Here is a 15,216-nt window from a genome sequence, read left to right on the forward strand (position 1 = left end):
CTTAAGCTGTCTCGACTATAGCAAGTATTGGCATTGTTATTTATCAAAGTTTCTTTGCAGGAGCTGATGTCTACCATGAAAAAAAGTGGTATTAAACCGGACATTGATTTCTACAATATGTTAATAAGAAGAAGAAATGTGAGAGCTGACTACAAAGCTGGAAAAGTAAGTTTCCCCGTAGCTCGATGATACCCTCATGAGCAATTGTATTAGAGATGGCGTCTGTGCTGGAGAGAGAGCACTGCTGTTGACATGGTGAATGGCGCAGTTTGAAAATGGGATGTTGTCAGATCTTATATTGGCTGTCAACATGACTGTGAAATGCAGGATGAGCAATATACTTAATATCTGCCCACTTGATCATGGCCAGGTAGTGAGTCTCACTCCAGTGCTGAGGTTGTACAGGTTTTCACATGTCACTGTGTCAGCATTATCACAAGCAACTTGATTCAAGGAAAACTTCCAGCGTCATAGTTAACTGCTGTAGTTCCACTAATTCCAGTTTAGATGTTCTTCATCATAAACCATTAAAATAAACTCATTTCTCTGCCAATCTGCCATGCCAATAGTGGTTGCATGCTACAATTTGATCTACCTGTCCTCTCATTGTCTCATTATAAAATATCTAATTAGCCGTACACACACAGAACAACCTGCTTATTTATCATGTATAGATTTGTATGTTTGTTTTATAGCCTACCATTAAGATTGGTAAACACAGCAACAATTAAATGTTTCCAGCTGGATTAAATGTTACAGTATGTAAATTAAGGACGAAAGGAAGATTATAGTTTAAAATCCCATCAACAACAGGGTCATTAGAGATGGTGCATCTTTTAGTATTGGGGAAATATGGGGAAGAAATCACACATCTGTCCTTTCAAAGAAACCGTCCTGTTACCTTAAGTAATTTATGAAAAGCACAGGAAACTTATATATGGATGGGTGGACAGAAATATGAGCTGATTTACTCCAGAATGAGAGTTCAGATTGTTTTGGAGCCATTTATTATTGTTTCTGCATTGTATTGCATCTCCCTCATTTGAATCGTCAGTGAACTATGTTAGTATTGCCTCTTTTCATAATTACAATTCTATTTTATCTTTGTGGGTCGTTTGTTGCTAAAATGTATTAGTTTTTTACTTGACAGTAGGAAATGACTTGCAGGAGATCTAAAAGAGAGCAGTTGTGTGTGGGATTTTGATGTCCTCCACACCACCTCTTTAATTTAATGAATAATAGGCTCATGGTAATGACTAGGTCACTTGCCATGCTGCATTCTAACCCAGAAAAGTACATCACTTCAGTGGTGATAAATTTCAGTTTATATACATTACTACTCAACTTTGGAACGCATGTGTCTACATAGGAGATAATGGCTTTTTGTAATTCAAAAGCAACTCCATTTTAGCAGCATTACTTCATCACAATCATCGTCAGCAGCTGTTGCTGCTGTCCAATGTCTGTTCCTGAATAAAGGTCTCCTCTAGACATTTCCACACCATTACAGTCTTCAGCTGTAAGCATCTGTACCCATCTTACATTAAATCATCGTTGCGATCTTCTGCTATCTCTTAGAATCCAGCAGAGAACTTCCTTGGTTCCTCTTGCAACCCCTCCCCCTGCCCCCCCTTCCAGCTTTCTTTTTCTGTGATATGACTTCATTAGATTCTTATTTAAGCTAGGATTCCACTGCTCTAACCACTGGTACTTTTTATGTTTGTTCTTTTGACTTGTGTCAAACCCTAAGTGGCATACCAACAATCCTGTCAGCTTCCCCGACTGATTTAGTTCTTTACTCCTAATTTTTTTGATACATTTAAGTGTCTTTTCATTTTTCTGCCTTTGCATGTTCATTGCCTCTATTGTGTTTCTCAGCAGGTGTCTCTGAAAAAAGACTGAAAGGATGAAAAAATAAGATCAAATAAAAAAAAGAATACAGGAATCAAAGCGTGACAAAGGATTAAAAATAAAAAAATTATATCACGTGATAAGATTTCAATTCAAGATCTTTTGCATGCCCAGACTGTATCTTAACCACTATGCTATGCTGCCACTTAACATCAGAGCATTTTATTTATTCCTCTTCAGAACCAGTTGCAGCAATGATTTGCTTCCTTCAAAAAGTTTGGCCTCATGCAGTCTTGCGTGAAGCTGATCTACTGTAGACTGATGTCTGTGATGATAATAATTGAATGTGTGATGCTGAATCGTGTCCTGTGTGAAAGGATCCAGTTGTGATGTATATATTCTTAGCTACGTTTACGTAAGTTCAGTCTGTTTCTTATTGTCGCGGGACTGTAACTGCACACTTTGTTGAAACTTTAGTCCAGAAGTTTCTCAGTATTTATGGATCCTAGCCAAAGTGGTAATTCACGCTCACTGATCCATTCCATAGTTCTGTTACAGCTTGAGAGTTGTCTGTATAGTAATATCCACTTCTGAGACCAGCTAGTTCCTGTGCCATATTGCAATCCTATTTTCCATAGGCAGTTCGTCATAATTTTTGGCAAAAATCTTATACATTATAAAGAGAAGTTTTTCATGTCTTGCCTGTCACCTTTTGTGTCAAGTAGAACAAGTTCCAGTTACCTAGACATTCAGTAAATCATTTTGCAAGTCCTGTTTGTTTAACCTGTCTTCTAGCATTAATTACTGGCATTGAAACACCATCTCCAAGTGCCCTTGAATCATAATTCAGATGGCTTATACAACTCAAACCTGGCATTACTTCAAGAATTTCTTTTTTAATTGTCAACAATATAGAAGCGATAGATTGCTAGGGCACTGAGTCACAAGACAGGCACAATGGAACAGAAGGCTAGAGATGTTTTAAGCTTTCGGACAAGGTCCTCCTTCCAAAGTAGAAAACTCACACTCATTCACGCAAGAACAATTCACACACAAATGGCCACTGTCTCCAGACACTAAGGCTCAACTCCAACTGCATCTGACATGAGCAGCATTATGGTTAGGGTGGTGGTGTGGGTGAAGGACGACATGAGGTGGGGAGGAGGAAGAGTAGCACAGTAGGGGTAGGGAAAGATGCTAATGCTGCCTGTGAGAGCTTGCAGGGATGTGGCGGAGACAAAGTAGGGCTGCAAGAAGAGGAAAGGTGCACTTAGGATTGTTGACAGGATAGAATGCATGAGTAGGGAAGGGGATAGGTGGGTGGAGGACAGGAATTGTGAAGGTTGAGGCCAGGAGGATTATGGGAATGTGGGATATGTTGCAAAGCGAGTTCCCACATGTTCAAGCAACTGGATAGTCCAGCTGTCTCTTGACCACAGTTTGGTGGCAGAATACAACTGTGGGAGGGCTGGGGAGGATAGAGAATTTCTTATCAGTGTTATAAATATGTTCATTATTTTGTGCCAAAAATAGAAAAGCTTGGATCAGTAGACAGAAACTGGTAACATTTGAAATGTGGTGTTACAAAAGGTTCACATCTTTAAGCAGAACCCTCGATTACTCACGGTATATCCAGATGGGCCTAGGCTCAACACGGCACACCAAAATGTCTGTCCCCTCAAAATCCTGTGAATCTTAATATAATTATGAATTATTACATTATTGTTGTATTATTATTATTATTATTATTATAAAACAGGAATATACTCATTCATTTATTAACAAATCTTTAACTTTCATTCTCTGTAGAAAATAGAAATTTCTGATATGAATTTTAAAGTAAATAACACTACTTGTACATTTAGCTAAGCTGCTCGCAGATGGTTGATTTGTTGACAAAGCAAGCCTCATTTCTTCATTGGTGGATTTGAGTCTCATTCTCTGTGACATTTTAATTTTAATTAATGTTGAGAAGCCCAGTTCACCAAATATGTAGTTCAAAATGGTAATAGCACATTAATTGTCATACCAGAGATAGCGGGGTATTCACAGCTTATTGATAACCAAGATGTATCCAAAGCCACTTTGAAAAATTTTGATTTCAATATCCTATCTGCTTTCAGATCTGCTAGTTCCCCTTGCAAGCCTAAACCTAAATTATTTGGGAGATATTTGAAATCAACAAATAAATCACAATCTCATTCTAAATCTTCAACACTCTCTCCAAAGCACTTTTTGAAATTCTGCTGCAAGAATACTGAATGTTTTTTAATTAAGTCTGTCGTCACCTTTCATCATCAGTAAGAGTCATACAGTTGGGAACAACTCACACAATCCATTTTCAGCTGTCTGTATCCACAAATTTAACAAATACTTGAATATTATCCATACTAATCAGAATATTTTTGTTTCTGTTTTGCATTTTTCTGTTTTATTCATTCAAGTGTGTAAGAACATTAGAAAGATATGCCAACTTAGATACCATTCATCATCTGCAAATAAATCCACATACTTATGTCACTCAGTAGTAAAAGTGCAAGTACCTAATCTCCAAGTTCAAATTTTCGTAATAATAAATGAAAAGCACCAGTTTGCTTTTGTTCTACAATATTATTTTTATTGCTAACCGGTTTTCGGCTTACAAGGCCATCTTCAGACATTTACTGAGTATTATCACCAAAGAAGTTAAATGTTAGCAGACAACATTGGAAGAGAAGTAACACATCTAGAGTGAAGTAGAAACATACAGTGAGTAACATCTTTGCAATGAAATAGTAAAAACTTAACAGTACATAAATAACAATGGAGTTGACTGGAAAACCTTTAGCACAAAATAGGAATAACATGCCTACACAACAGTTCCTATTAATAAACAAAACTAATAAAATAAGAAAAAATTAGTACTAGACAAGGCTGCATCAAGAGGTATGAAACATGGAGAGTGATACCCAACCAATTAAAAAAGAAGAGACAGTTGTCAATGTAAATACAGAATACATGAGGAATTTAAGCAATATCAATAAGATAAACAGAAATTAGTAAATGCAGGAAAATTGAGGTGTTTGAGGGAACCTACAGTTTGAGAGTGTGATGGTACTGCATTTTAACATTAACATTATAATCAAAGCAGTGGCTGTATACCAGTTTACATTAAATAAATGAGCAAAGTAAAATATGAACATTACTTGATGAGACAACTACAAGGGGAGTTAAACATGGACAGTAATACAAGTACAAGTTAAAAGCAAACCCTTAACTATTGAAACTACAGCATATGTGGAATACAAAGACAACTGCAACAAATAAAACAACTTAATGACTACAGGAAAATGGGAATGTGTAGGAAGAGAAAGTGTGGGAAGTAATGAACAACAAAGATGATTATATGAAGTTTAGGAGAGGGGAAGTGTCGAGTTGTGTCTGGTCATTTAGGATGAGATCTGGACTGTGAGCAAGATGTTTGTTAATTTCCAGGGCTTCCAGCAGGTTGAGTTTATGGCCTTTGTTTGCTAAGTGAAGTACATGGGACACTGGCTGGTAGTTGTGACACTCACTCAGTACATGCTCAGCAAATGCAGAGTCTGAATTCTGCAACCTCCAGCTGCGTTCATGTTCAGCCAGCCTAGTTGATATGTCTCTGCCTGACTGACCAATGTAAAATTTGTCACAATCAGAACAGGTGATTTTGTATACCCCACTGTTGGCTAATAACTGGATCTTGTCTTTGCTATTAAAAACACACTGGGCTGTAGTGTTCGTGACATAGTAGGAAACACTATACTTGCAGGATTTCAGTGCTTTGGCTACAGTCTGTGATACCTGACCTAGAAATGGTAGAGTACACCATTTCTTGCAGACAGTGGGTGGGGAAGCAGGTGGGGCGTAGAGGAGGGGTATAATTTTCCGTTTTTGTTTTCTGTGCAAGATGTGGGCAATAAGAACTGGATTGTAGCCATTGGCTGAGGCAATAAATTTTATTGTATCTAACTCTGCTTTAAAATCATCTTTAGACATGGGGATACATATGAGACGGTGTACCATTGAGTGGAAAGCTGCATGTTTGTGAGCTATGGGGTGTTGTGAGCAAGAAGGTATTACTGTGTCTGTAGTTGTTGTTTTTCTGTAAATTTTGAAACAATGTGTGTGTGTACTGATGTCAATGGTGAGATCTAAGAAGTTTATGGATTTGTTGCCAATTTCCATAGTGAACTGGATATTTTTATGTTGACTGTTTAGGTTTTTCAAGAATGTGTTGATGAAATTCAATTACTACTTCCTCTATCAGAATTTTCAGAGATGAATGCAAAACCTTGCAACAATGGCTTTGCAGTGTATGAGACAAGGTCAGTTTATAAGTTAGGATTTGTTTTGCAGACTTTACCCATGAATCCTTTCACTTGTCCTGTCATAGATGCAGCTCATTCTGTACAAACACGAACACAATCCTCCCACATTAATTCTTTATAGACCAAATATTCATTAGTCACACAAAATATTTCTTCAAGAGTTGCTAGTTCAAGTAGTTCTGTGCAAAAAAATAAGTCACTTACAGTTACAACCCCATCAAATTACCTTATGTGGGAAAGAAATTGTGCTAACCACCAGTATCAGTGGGCTTGCTCTGAAGTGATTATTTTCTCCTTCAAAATGTCGTTGTCGTCACTCGACATGTCACTAATCAGATGGCTGATTGTGTCAGTAGAGAGAGGAATTTTTAAATTCCAGTAGCAGCTTCTGAATCAAGGTCTATTTTTACCATTTTTTACATCATGGGCATTAAAAACATTTCTGCTGTTGTGGATGGTTTTTTTGGCCTTTGTGATAAGTTCGGCTACCTTATAGCTAGCTTCCTGTATTTTTTGCGAAAAATGTATCAGTATAGTCATGAGCTTCACTTGTATTATTTATTTATTTATTTAGATCCAGCAACCAATGAAAACAATTCACATCTTTACTTAACAGAGGAATGTTTTGTTGACAAATGACACTTCAGTTTTTCTGAGAACCATAACAGCATTACTGAGTTTTCCACCACATACAACACACTCGGGTATTGGGCGTGTTTCGTCACCACACCAAAAAAAAAAAAAAAAAAAAAAAAAAGTAAGATCAATAGTTATCAGTATATTGCCTTTCAACTACACTCTTTCTTTTTTTTCCCCCCAGGCTCGATGGTTTCACCACTTGCACTTAAGGATGGTCCACTCCATATAATGAACTTATCTACATCAAGGAAAAAGAAAAAGTTTAATAACAGTGTAATGGAAAATACAGGTGTTGCAATCTAAATATTTGCACTACTGCAGAATACAGCTGTGTTAAATCTGGACTTGAAATACTCAAACAACAGAAAGTTCAGGATGAAATTACAACAGTATTGTGGAACAAAAATACTTTATTGTTGTCTGACAATGTGTTGGTCCTTTGGTGGTGAATGAAAAGAGCATCAAGTTTAAGAAGTAGCTACAAACTGGAACAAACATCAGAACAAGGCAATAAAAATAATAAGAGAGGGACATTTTTTGCTAATTTCCAAATTTTAGGGAAAAGTACGAGGGTTGAATGAAAAGTAATGCCTCCACCTTCGTTAATTGGGTTTTGGTGGGAATATTTTAATAAATCCAATGCAGAAATAATCCTTAGAATGTGGTCTTTAATTAACAATATTCACTTTTCCATATAATCACCAGCCAATTGGATATATTTCTGCCAATGATGAACAAGTTTTCTGAAGAGGTCACGAAAGAAGTCAACACACTGTTCCCACAACCACAGTCTCACAGTTCCCTCAACTTCTTCATCAGAAGCATAATGATGTCCCCAGAGATCGTCTTTCATTATTGGGAACAGATGGAAGTCAGGCAGTGCTAAGTCTGGACTGTATGGAGGGTGCCGTACAGTGGTGAGATTCAGTCTCTGAAGTTCTGCTTTGGTGGCATGTGAAGTATGTGGTTTGGCATTGTCATTCTGCAGGAAAACATTTCCCTTTTCCTTTCGGACCCTTGTTATCCGTTGTTTCAGAGTTCACAGCACTGTGATGTAACACTCTAAATTTATTGGTGTTCTACGATCAAGGAAATTAACATGGACAACACCATCTGCATCCCAGGACACTGTAGCCATAATTTTTCCATAGACTAACGTTTCATCTCCGGGTTGTAATGGTGTACCCACATTTCGTCTCCTGTCACAATTGAATGGAGAAAGGTATCACCTTCATTCTCGTAACGCGAAAGGAGTTCCTGGCAAATTTGAAGTCTGTCGGCTTTCATTTCAGGAATCAGCATTCGGGGTACCCATTGTGCACGAATCTTCTGATAGCCAAGGAAAGCAATAATGTGACCCACATGTTCTTGTAAAATGGCGATTGTGCTTGCAGTTTCTCTATGAGTGATATGACAATCTTAAATCAGTCTGTCAACATTTTGCTTGTGAAACTTGGTGGTTGCTATCACAGGACATCCAACTCATTGTTTGCCATGCAGGTCAGATGTTCCCACCTCAACATCTTTAAACTTACTTGCCCAATGACACACAGTACTCACATCAATACTATCACCATAAACTGGTTTCATTCTCTGATGAATCTCCTTTGGGGTGACACCTTCTGCTGTCAAGAATTCAATGACTGCACCTTCCTTGAATCACACTAACCGATTGACCAATTGTCTGTGCAGGGTTCCATACTTTACACCATAACAACACAACCATTCAATGCTAAGGCTTCCCGCCAACTTGAGCTGTAGAGAAGAGGCTATGGAACAAGCCAGTACCTGCCGCATACCAGTGCTGCCAGTTGTTGAAGGGTTATGAAGGTGGTAGCTTTACTTTTCAGTCAAGCCTCGTACATACAGCCAGCTGTACACAAAATATGTGATACTCCGATCCTAGTTGCATAGCCATTGCAGTGGTACGGGCAAGAATACAAATAATGCAAGATAAGCAAAGTATAACAACAATATTGAGTAAATCAATTACATTTAATTTCTATGAAAATATCACAGTTATGAGCATAAATTAAATAGTTAAAGAATAAATGAGCACTGTATTATTTAAAATTGAAGGAATTGCATTTAATTTCCTTTAAACCATAATGCGGAAAGCTGTGTTAAAGAACAAAATAAAGCCCACTGATGATGGCGAGCGATCATGAGACTTGGGTGGGAAGAACAAACTAAAGTGTTTGCATTCAAGCATCCCAACAAATCCCATATTGCTAAATGAACATTTTCAATGTGAACAAATAGTAGAGAAAGTTAGTAATGAAGGAGGCCCAAGAAAATGGAAGAAGAAGAAAATGGCCCACCAGTCTTTTGAGACAACCAGCACTGATTAACACTGCACCAGCACAAGAGAAAATCAGGCCGAGACAAAAATGGCAGTGTGAAATCTCATTCAGGCAGGAAGTTATTACAAGTCCCACAACACAGTAATTATCTCTTTATTTGCATCGGATAACACACATCGTCGGCGTCTCAAGGTGTAAGTATGAGCATGTCATGTAATTCCCACATTGGTCTACTTAAAGAGCAATAAACAGCTGAAATGAGAAAGAAATATGGACATCTATGCTATTTCCAGAATTACAGATTGTATCTCCCAACACCTTCTGCCATGTAAAGCATGGGCCATGTGGTTTCATACTCAAACACTTTGATTAAACTAGAGCCCTGCAGAGTTTGTAGGTTACTTTCCCATACCACAAAAATTTGAGTTGAAGGAGCTCTATTGGTTTCTGACAGCACTTTTTTTTTAAACAAGAAAAGGTATGATTTCTTTCATTTGTTCTAGAGTCATCGGTCACTTTCTGTTGCATCACAGCTCATTGTACAAATCTCTTGTAATCGACGGTTCTGGGCACACTGGTAACTGTGAATCGATCACCCACAATAAAACATGTAATTGCTGTGGAATGTTCTGTCACTTCCAAGATAGCTTTAGCATCTTTATCAAGCTGTGACAAACCCAAAACTCTCCATGGTAGCATTTGGCAAATCTTTCTCACCATGCTATAAGAAGGGGGAGGGGAGGGGGTATCCATGTGGCAACTTGTTGAGTGAATTTTATGTCTTGTTTGCACCATCTCCTGTAACAGCTTCTTCTCGTGTTTTATCAGTGACTGTGACGTTGGTTTCATCATCAGCAGTATGAAAGCAGAGAGAGCAAATCAAGAAGAAATGTAGGCTGGCATATGTTCAAACAAAATACTGTTGACTCTGTAGTGATAGTTTTGGTATTAAGCCCCATACTGTGAACCTAATTAGTGTAACTTTTTTTAATTATAAAATGATTGCACTTAAGTGTGACATTTTACACATATCAACAGAATTATCTGTTAGAATTAGATAACATACATACACACACTCACGCAAATGCAACTCGCACACATACATGACCACAGTGGTGTCGTGTGTGAGTTGTGTTTGTGTAAGTGCGTATGTGTATGTTGTCTAATTCTGATGAAAGCCTGTTTGGCCAAAAGCTTTGTTTGATAGTCTTTTTGTGGTGTGTATGTGCAACTCAGTAGCTCCACTATATGGTGAGTAACGACTATGCTTTTCGTAATATTGTCACTGTTCCATCCTGGATTTTCCACTGTTAAATTATTTGTTAGCAGCTTTTGTTGCTGTTGTGTAACACCCTCATTCTTCACACTGAACAAAAACCACACATGTGAAGAATGTTCATCTCTAAAAGGATCCCTGCACAATCTTGAGCAATGTTTTCTGATATGTGCAAAGCTTTGTTTTCTTTTGGGTCTTTGTTTTTCCCTCTGGCTCATCTATGGTACATGATTGCTGCAGCACGGAGAACAATAAGCTCTAGATTGGGTCTCATAGACCTCATGTATTGTCTAGGGAGATGCGACCTGTATCCCGAGGTGCCATGGTCTCCTTCTACGGATTATAACTTATTTAGTTGTCTTACATGAGATTTCTGATTGATAATTACAATTTATTTCTACTGTAATTGTAGTAGGGAAGTTCTGGTAGAATGTAGCTACTTTAGGAGTAAAGGAGACTCTCACTGAAATGGAAAAGTGTGCATCCAGCCAGCACTATGTAAGGTCATAAGTGACAAGTGTCTGTCTGTGTGTATGTGTGTAAAAATTTATTTAAAAAACTAGCAAGTTTTATTTCTTTTTTCCATATTTTTGTTGTAAATTTATTCCATTATAATCAAACTTCACTGAACGCTATATGCTACTGTTCTTAACTGAGCTATGCGATTAGCAATTTAATTAAACCTTGAGCCGTTTTATGTGCCCACTGTCTTATGATTGACATGTGAATCATCTTGAAGTCAAATTGTCATGACCAACCCATACAGTCAGTCACTACAACCACTTGCCAGCAACTGCCAACCAACCCATACTGCCTGTGGAACTAAAAATGGGACAAAATACATTCATTGCTGTGCCCAGAGATGTAATTCTACTTATTCTCACAACTCACCAATGCTATTGCCTGTTAAGCTTGTTTGCACATACCAATATTTTGATGAGCTGTGAGAACAGTAACCTTATAAGATCCATCACAGAAGTGCAATCATAAAAAAAAAAAATAGCATAGACCATCCTTTCCTACTAGTTCACATGTAACTGTTTGATGTTTCAGGAAGTCCTTACATTTATCCAACAGGAAAAATTAATTCCAAATGTTATGACCTTTGGGGTTTTAGCAATTGGATGTGAAAATGAAGTGGATGCCAAGGTACTTATGGAGGACATGGAGTCAGCAGGATACAGGTAGCCATTTCATTGAACTTAGTGTTCGAAATAGTTCTACAAATAAAATGTCTATTATTCCTGTTTTAGAGTACTCAATACTTCTGCAGTTTTATGGACAACTTCAGTGTAAGTACTTTGGAAACTTTTTAAGGATGAATGCTGAGATAATGGGCGCCATGTTACACAATGCATGTGTTAGACTCAACTTCAGTTACATAAATACTGTGTTGGAGATAATGAAAAAGAAAGACATCAGTCCAAACCTCAAATTCCTTGAAAAACTGGAGCTGTTTAACATCAGATGTGTAAAATTATTGAAAAACAAGGTATGTGAAAAGTTACATTTTTAATTATTGCTTTATCTGAAGTGCTTTGCCAGTGTTCGCCAGTAATTTAATAAAATGAAAATCATTTGTCCATTTGTTACTTCGGGTTAGGTGGGGAGTAAATTTCATTATATTGATTACATTTATAGGATGTTGTTTCGGTTGCTTGGACCTGATGCAACATCAGTCCATCGTCTAAATTTTTTACATTCCAGAACTACTTGCTTCATATCCTGATCTGATTGTATTCCCATGTGGTTTTGTTCAAATAAAATAGTGACTCATTTCAGTAAAATACTACCTTCTTTTGTTAACTAACAGTAACAAAAATGTTTACAGTATAGGACCAATAAATAATAAACTTTGTGTTGTAGGAAATCACAAATATTGATGTATGGTGGTCTTTTGCAGACAAAATTGGCACTTGTTGAAAATAGAGCTGAGTTCGAAAACAACTTAAAAAATTTCATGAAGTATTACAATACTTGGAAGAAAAATGTAGAACCTGAAGCAGAACAGCATCCTTGGAGGCAGTACAGGAAAAACGCTGTGTAACACAGAACATCCACATGATAATTCTATTACCTATCATCAATGTTAATTGTATTTTCATATAAAATAAGTTCAGTATAATCATAGAAGTATTGCTGTCCAGCTGTCCTGTTGAAATAATTAACCATCTGAATATGTACTCTAATGTTAACCACTATTTTTAAAACCATCAGAGTATCACATACAAAAGAGCAGAAATTTGATAGGAGACAAAGGCACAACCATGAGCCTTTATCGACAATAGTGTAATCCTTGCTAACTTCATGTGATGACATCTAGTTAGACATTTGTAACAGTCTTTGGTGACAATCCATGGCTTTTTCTGGGATTCAGCAATAAAAAGAACTCTTAAAAACAAATGCCAGTGCTCAGAAATGAATGTCCCCCTTGCCCCCAAGCAGATCAGGAGACGGGATAAAGGAAGAGCAATGAGGTGTATCAGAGTTACTGGTTATGGCATTTCAATGTGACAACAAAGCTTCATTTGAAATGTGTGTAAGTTCACATTATTGTATCAAAAGGGAAGATATGTGTAAATTATTCAAAAACCTTGCTGAATTTCCCTTCAGCAAAGTGTGTTTTATTAGGTAGAAACTTAAAAGTAGGCCACTACTGCTATTGGCCAGTGTTGCAGGGGAGACAGGAGTGCTACAGGCTAAAGTTTTCTATTGTGCTAAGCAATGTCCATGATGTTGCTCCTTGATATACAGGGTGTCCACAATGAGACTCCAACATTTGAACTCATGAAATCTGAGAGGAAACACAATTTATTGACGAACAAATACAGAGAAATCATACAGCAGCTCATCAAGTTTTCGTACACAGGTGGACAGTTCAGTACACTTGAACATGGGCGCCACGGGTAGCGCGAAGAACATCAAGTCTATAATCGATTTCGTGCCATGTGTTGCGGAGCATCTGTTCTGTGACAGAGTTGATGACAATTCTCATGTGCTGTTTCAAGTCTTGCACATCCTTTACTTGTGTAGCACATACCCGGTCTTCCACATAACCCCACAAGAAAAAATCGAGAGGGATTATGTCGGGTGAACGTGGCGGCCAAGGAATTGGACCTCCACGGCCAATCCTTCGTTGCGGGAATGTGTCGTTTAAAAATTTTCGGACATCAAGGCTCCAATGGGTTGGGCACCGTCCTGTTGAAACATCACATTTGGCTGCAGGTCTGTTATCTGTGGCACGGCAAATTGTTCCAACATGTCCAGGTAGATGGCTCCGTCCACAGTCGGCTCCTGAAAGAAAAACAGCCCAACAATGCGATTTATCATCAAACCACACCACACATTAACTTTCGGACTGTCGCGCATGTGTTCCCTAGGTGCATGTGCATTTTCGGACCCCCAGATGCGTACATTGTGACAATTGACAGCCCCTGACACGTGAAAGGTTGCCTCGTCAGTAAACATGATAAAAATGTCTCGTCCGCGGCAATGCGATCTAACATGACACATGCAAATTCTTCTCGCTTTGGTCGATCATCAGGCTTGATTTCTTGCGCAACCTGCACTTTATATGAGTACAAACGTAATCGCTGATGAACCACTTTGTGCACTGTTGAACATTTCATACGAAGTTCTTGTTCTGCCTGTCGCACTGACTTCTGTGGACTTTGTTCAAATGACCGCCACACTTGTTCCACATTATGTTCACTGATCCCAGGCTTACCACCGCTGTGCCCTTTCGCAACACTCCCAGTAGCCAAAAACTGATCTCACAGCTTTTTTATAGTCTTGTTGTAAACTTGACGAAAGTTACTTTGCACTTGGGTTGCCGATTTGTCTCTACATACCAGCAGACCACTTATGCACGCTCCTTCATATCCTCCATTTTGCTAAAACAATTGATTGCAGCTCCACTATGGCCACTTGGCGTATCAAATCTGCACACCACAAACGTGTTGAGTTGCTCTGTCTGCCCCTTCAGGATTTACAGGTCCACCATCTGAAATGAGAAAGATATAGGATATTAAAATATTGGCGTCTCATTGTGGACACCCTGTATTTAATATACCAATTAAATAGCTTTATGTTTTGGTTCTGGTACAGTTTGAAACAAATACTGTGGTACAGTTTGAAACAAATACTGTGCTAGTTATTCACACTGAAAGTGCTATATAGTAACAGGATAAAAAACAGAATGAGACTGCAAGGTATACATGCTGTGATGTGTGGCAGTCTGATCGTCTGGAACTTGCTATAAAATTGCCATGTTACATTACATGAAGTCAAAGCGTAAAAATCATTGCCTACGTACACATGCCTTGATAAAAATCCAGTCAATAAAATACACATTGCAGTAGGTAAAATGCACACAAACAGTTAAAATCCTTGTATCATCCACGCAAGCTGGCGGCAAACATTTCTGACAATCTCGCCATACGGCACCATGCTGCCAGGGGAGCAGCAGTCCAGTCATTATCTTTTGCAGTGGCCTGCCATTTTATTTATTTATTTATTTTTTTACCTTCCAGCGAGCTGTTAATGTTCTTACATTAAGTCAGTTTTCATTAAGTTTGCTGTTCTCAAAGTATACAATTACTTAGTGAATGTAAGTACCTCTGCCATCTTGTTCAATGCTCCAATCACATATGAAGCCATTTGAGTGTAATCTGGGAATTTAAAAAGACCTAACAAAATGAACTGCAGCAGATATGATATAAACTGCACATGCGAATAACAAGATTGAAACTGCGTTGAAGAGATAAAGGATGGCTTCTTCACATAGTTGAGTTGGCTCTCA

The 15,216-nt window shown here is 38.0% G+C and overlaps 1 protein-coding gene across 1 annotated transcript in view; it reads left to right on the top strand.

Moving 5' to 3' along the window:
• The window catches only part of LOC124607042 (pentatricopeptide repeat-containing protein 1, mitochondrial), a 73,316-nt gene extending 60,498 nt beyond the window's left edge, over positions 1-12,818 (top strand). The window contains exons 8-11 of the mRNA XM_047139216.1: positions 61-165; positions 11,469-11,599; positions 11,733-11,907; positions 12,319-12,818. Coding sequence (XP_046995172.1) covers positions 61-165; positions 11,469-11,599; positions 11,733-11,907; positions 12,319-12,462 — 555 coding nt within the window. The 3' untranslated portion in view covers positions 12,463-12,818. The remainder of the gene's footprint in view (positions 1-60; positions 166-11,468; positions 11,600-11,732; positions 11,908-12,318) is intronic.
• The last annotated feature ends 2,398 nt before the right edge of the window (positions 12,819-15,216 follow it).

The sequence above is a fragment of the Schistocerca americana genome, chromosome 3 (genome assembly GCF_021461395.2).
Source record: "Schistocerca americana isolate TAMUIC-IGC-003095 chromosome 3, iqSchAmer2.1, whole genome shotgun sequence".
Classification (NCBI taxonomy): Eukaryota; Metazoa; Arthropoda; class Insecta; order Orthoptera; family Acrididae; genus Schistocerca; species Schistocerca americana.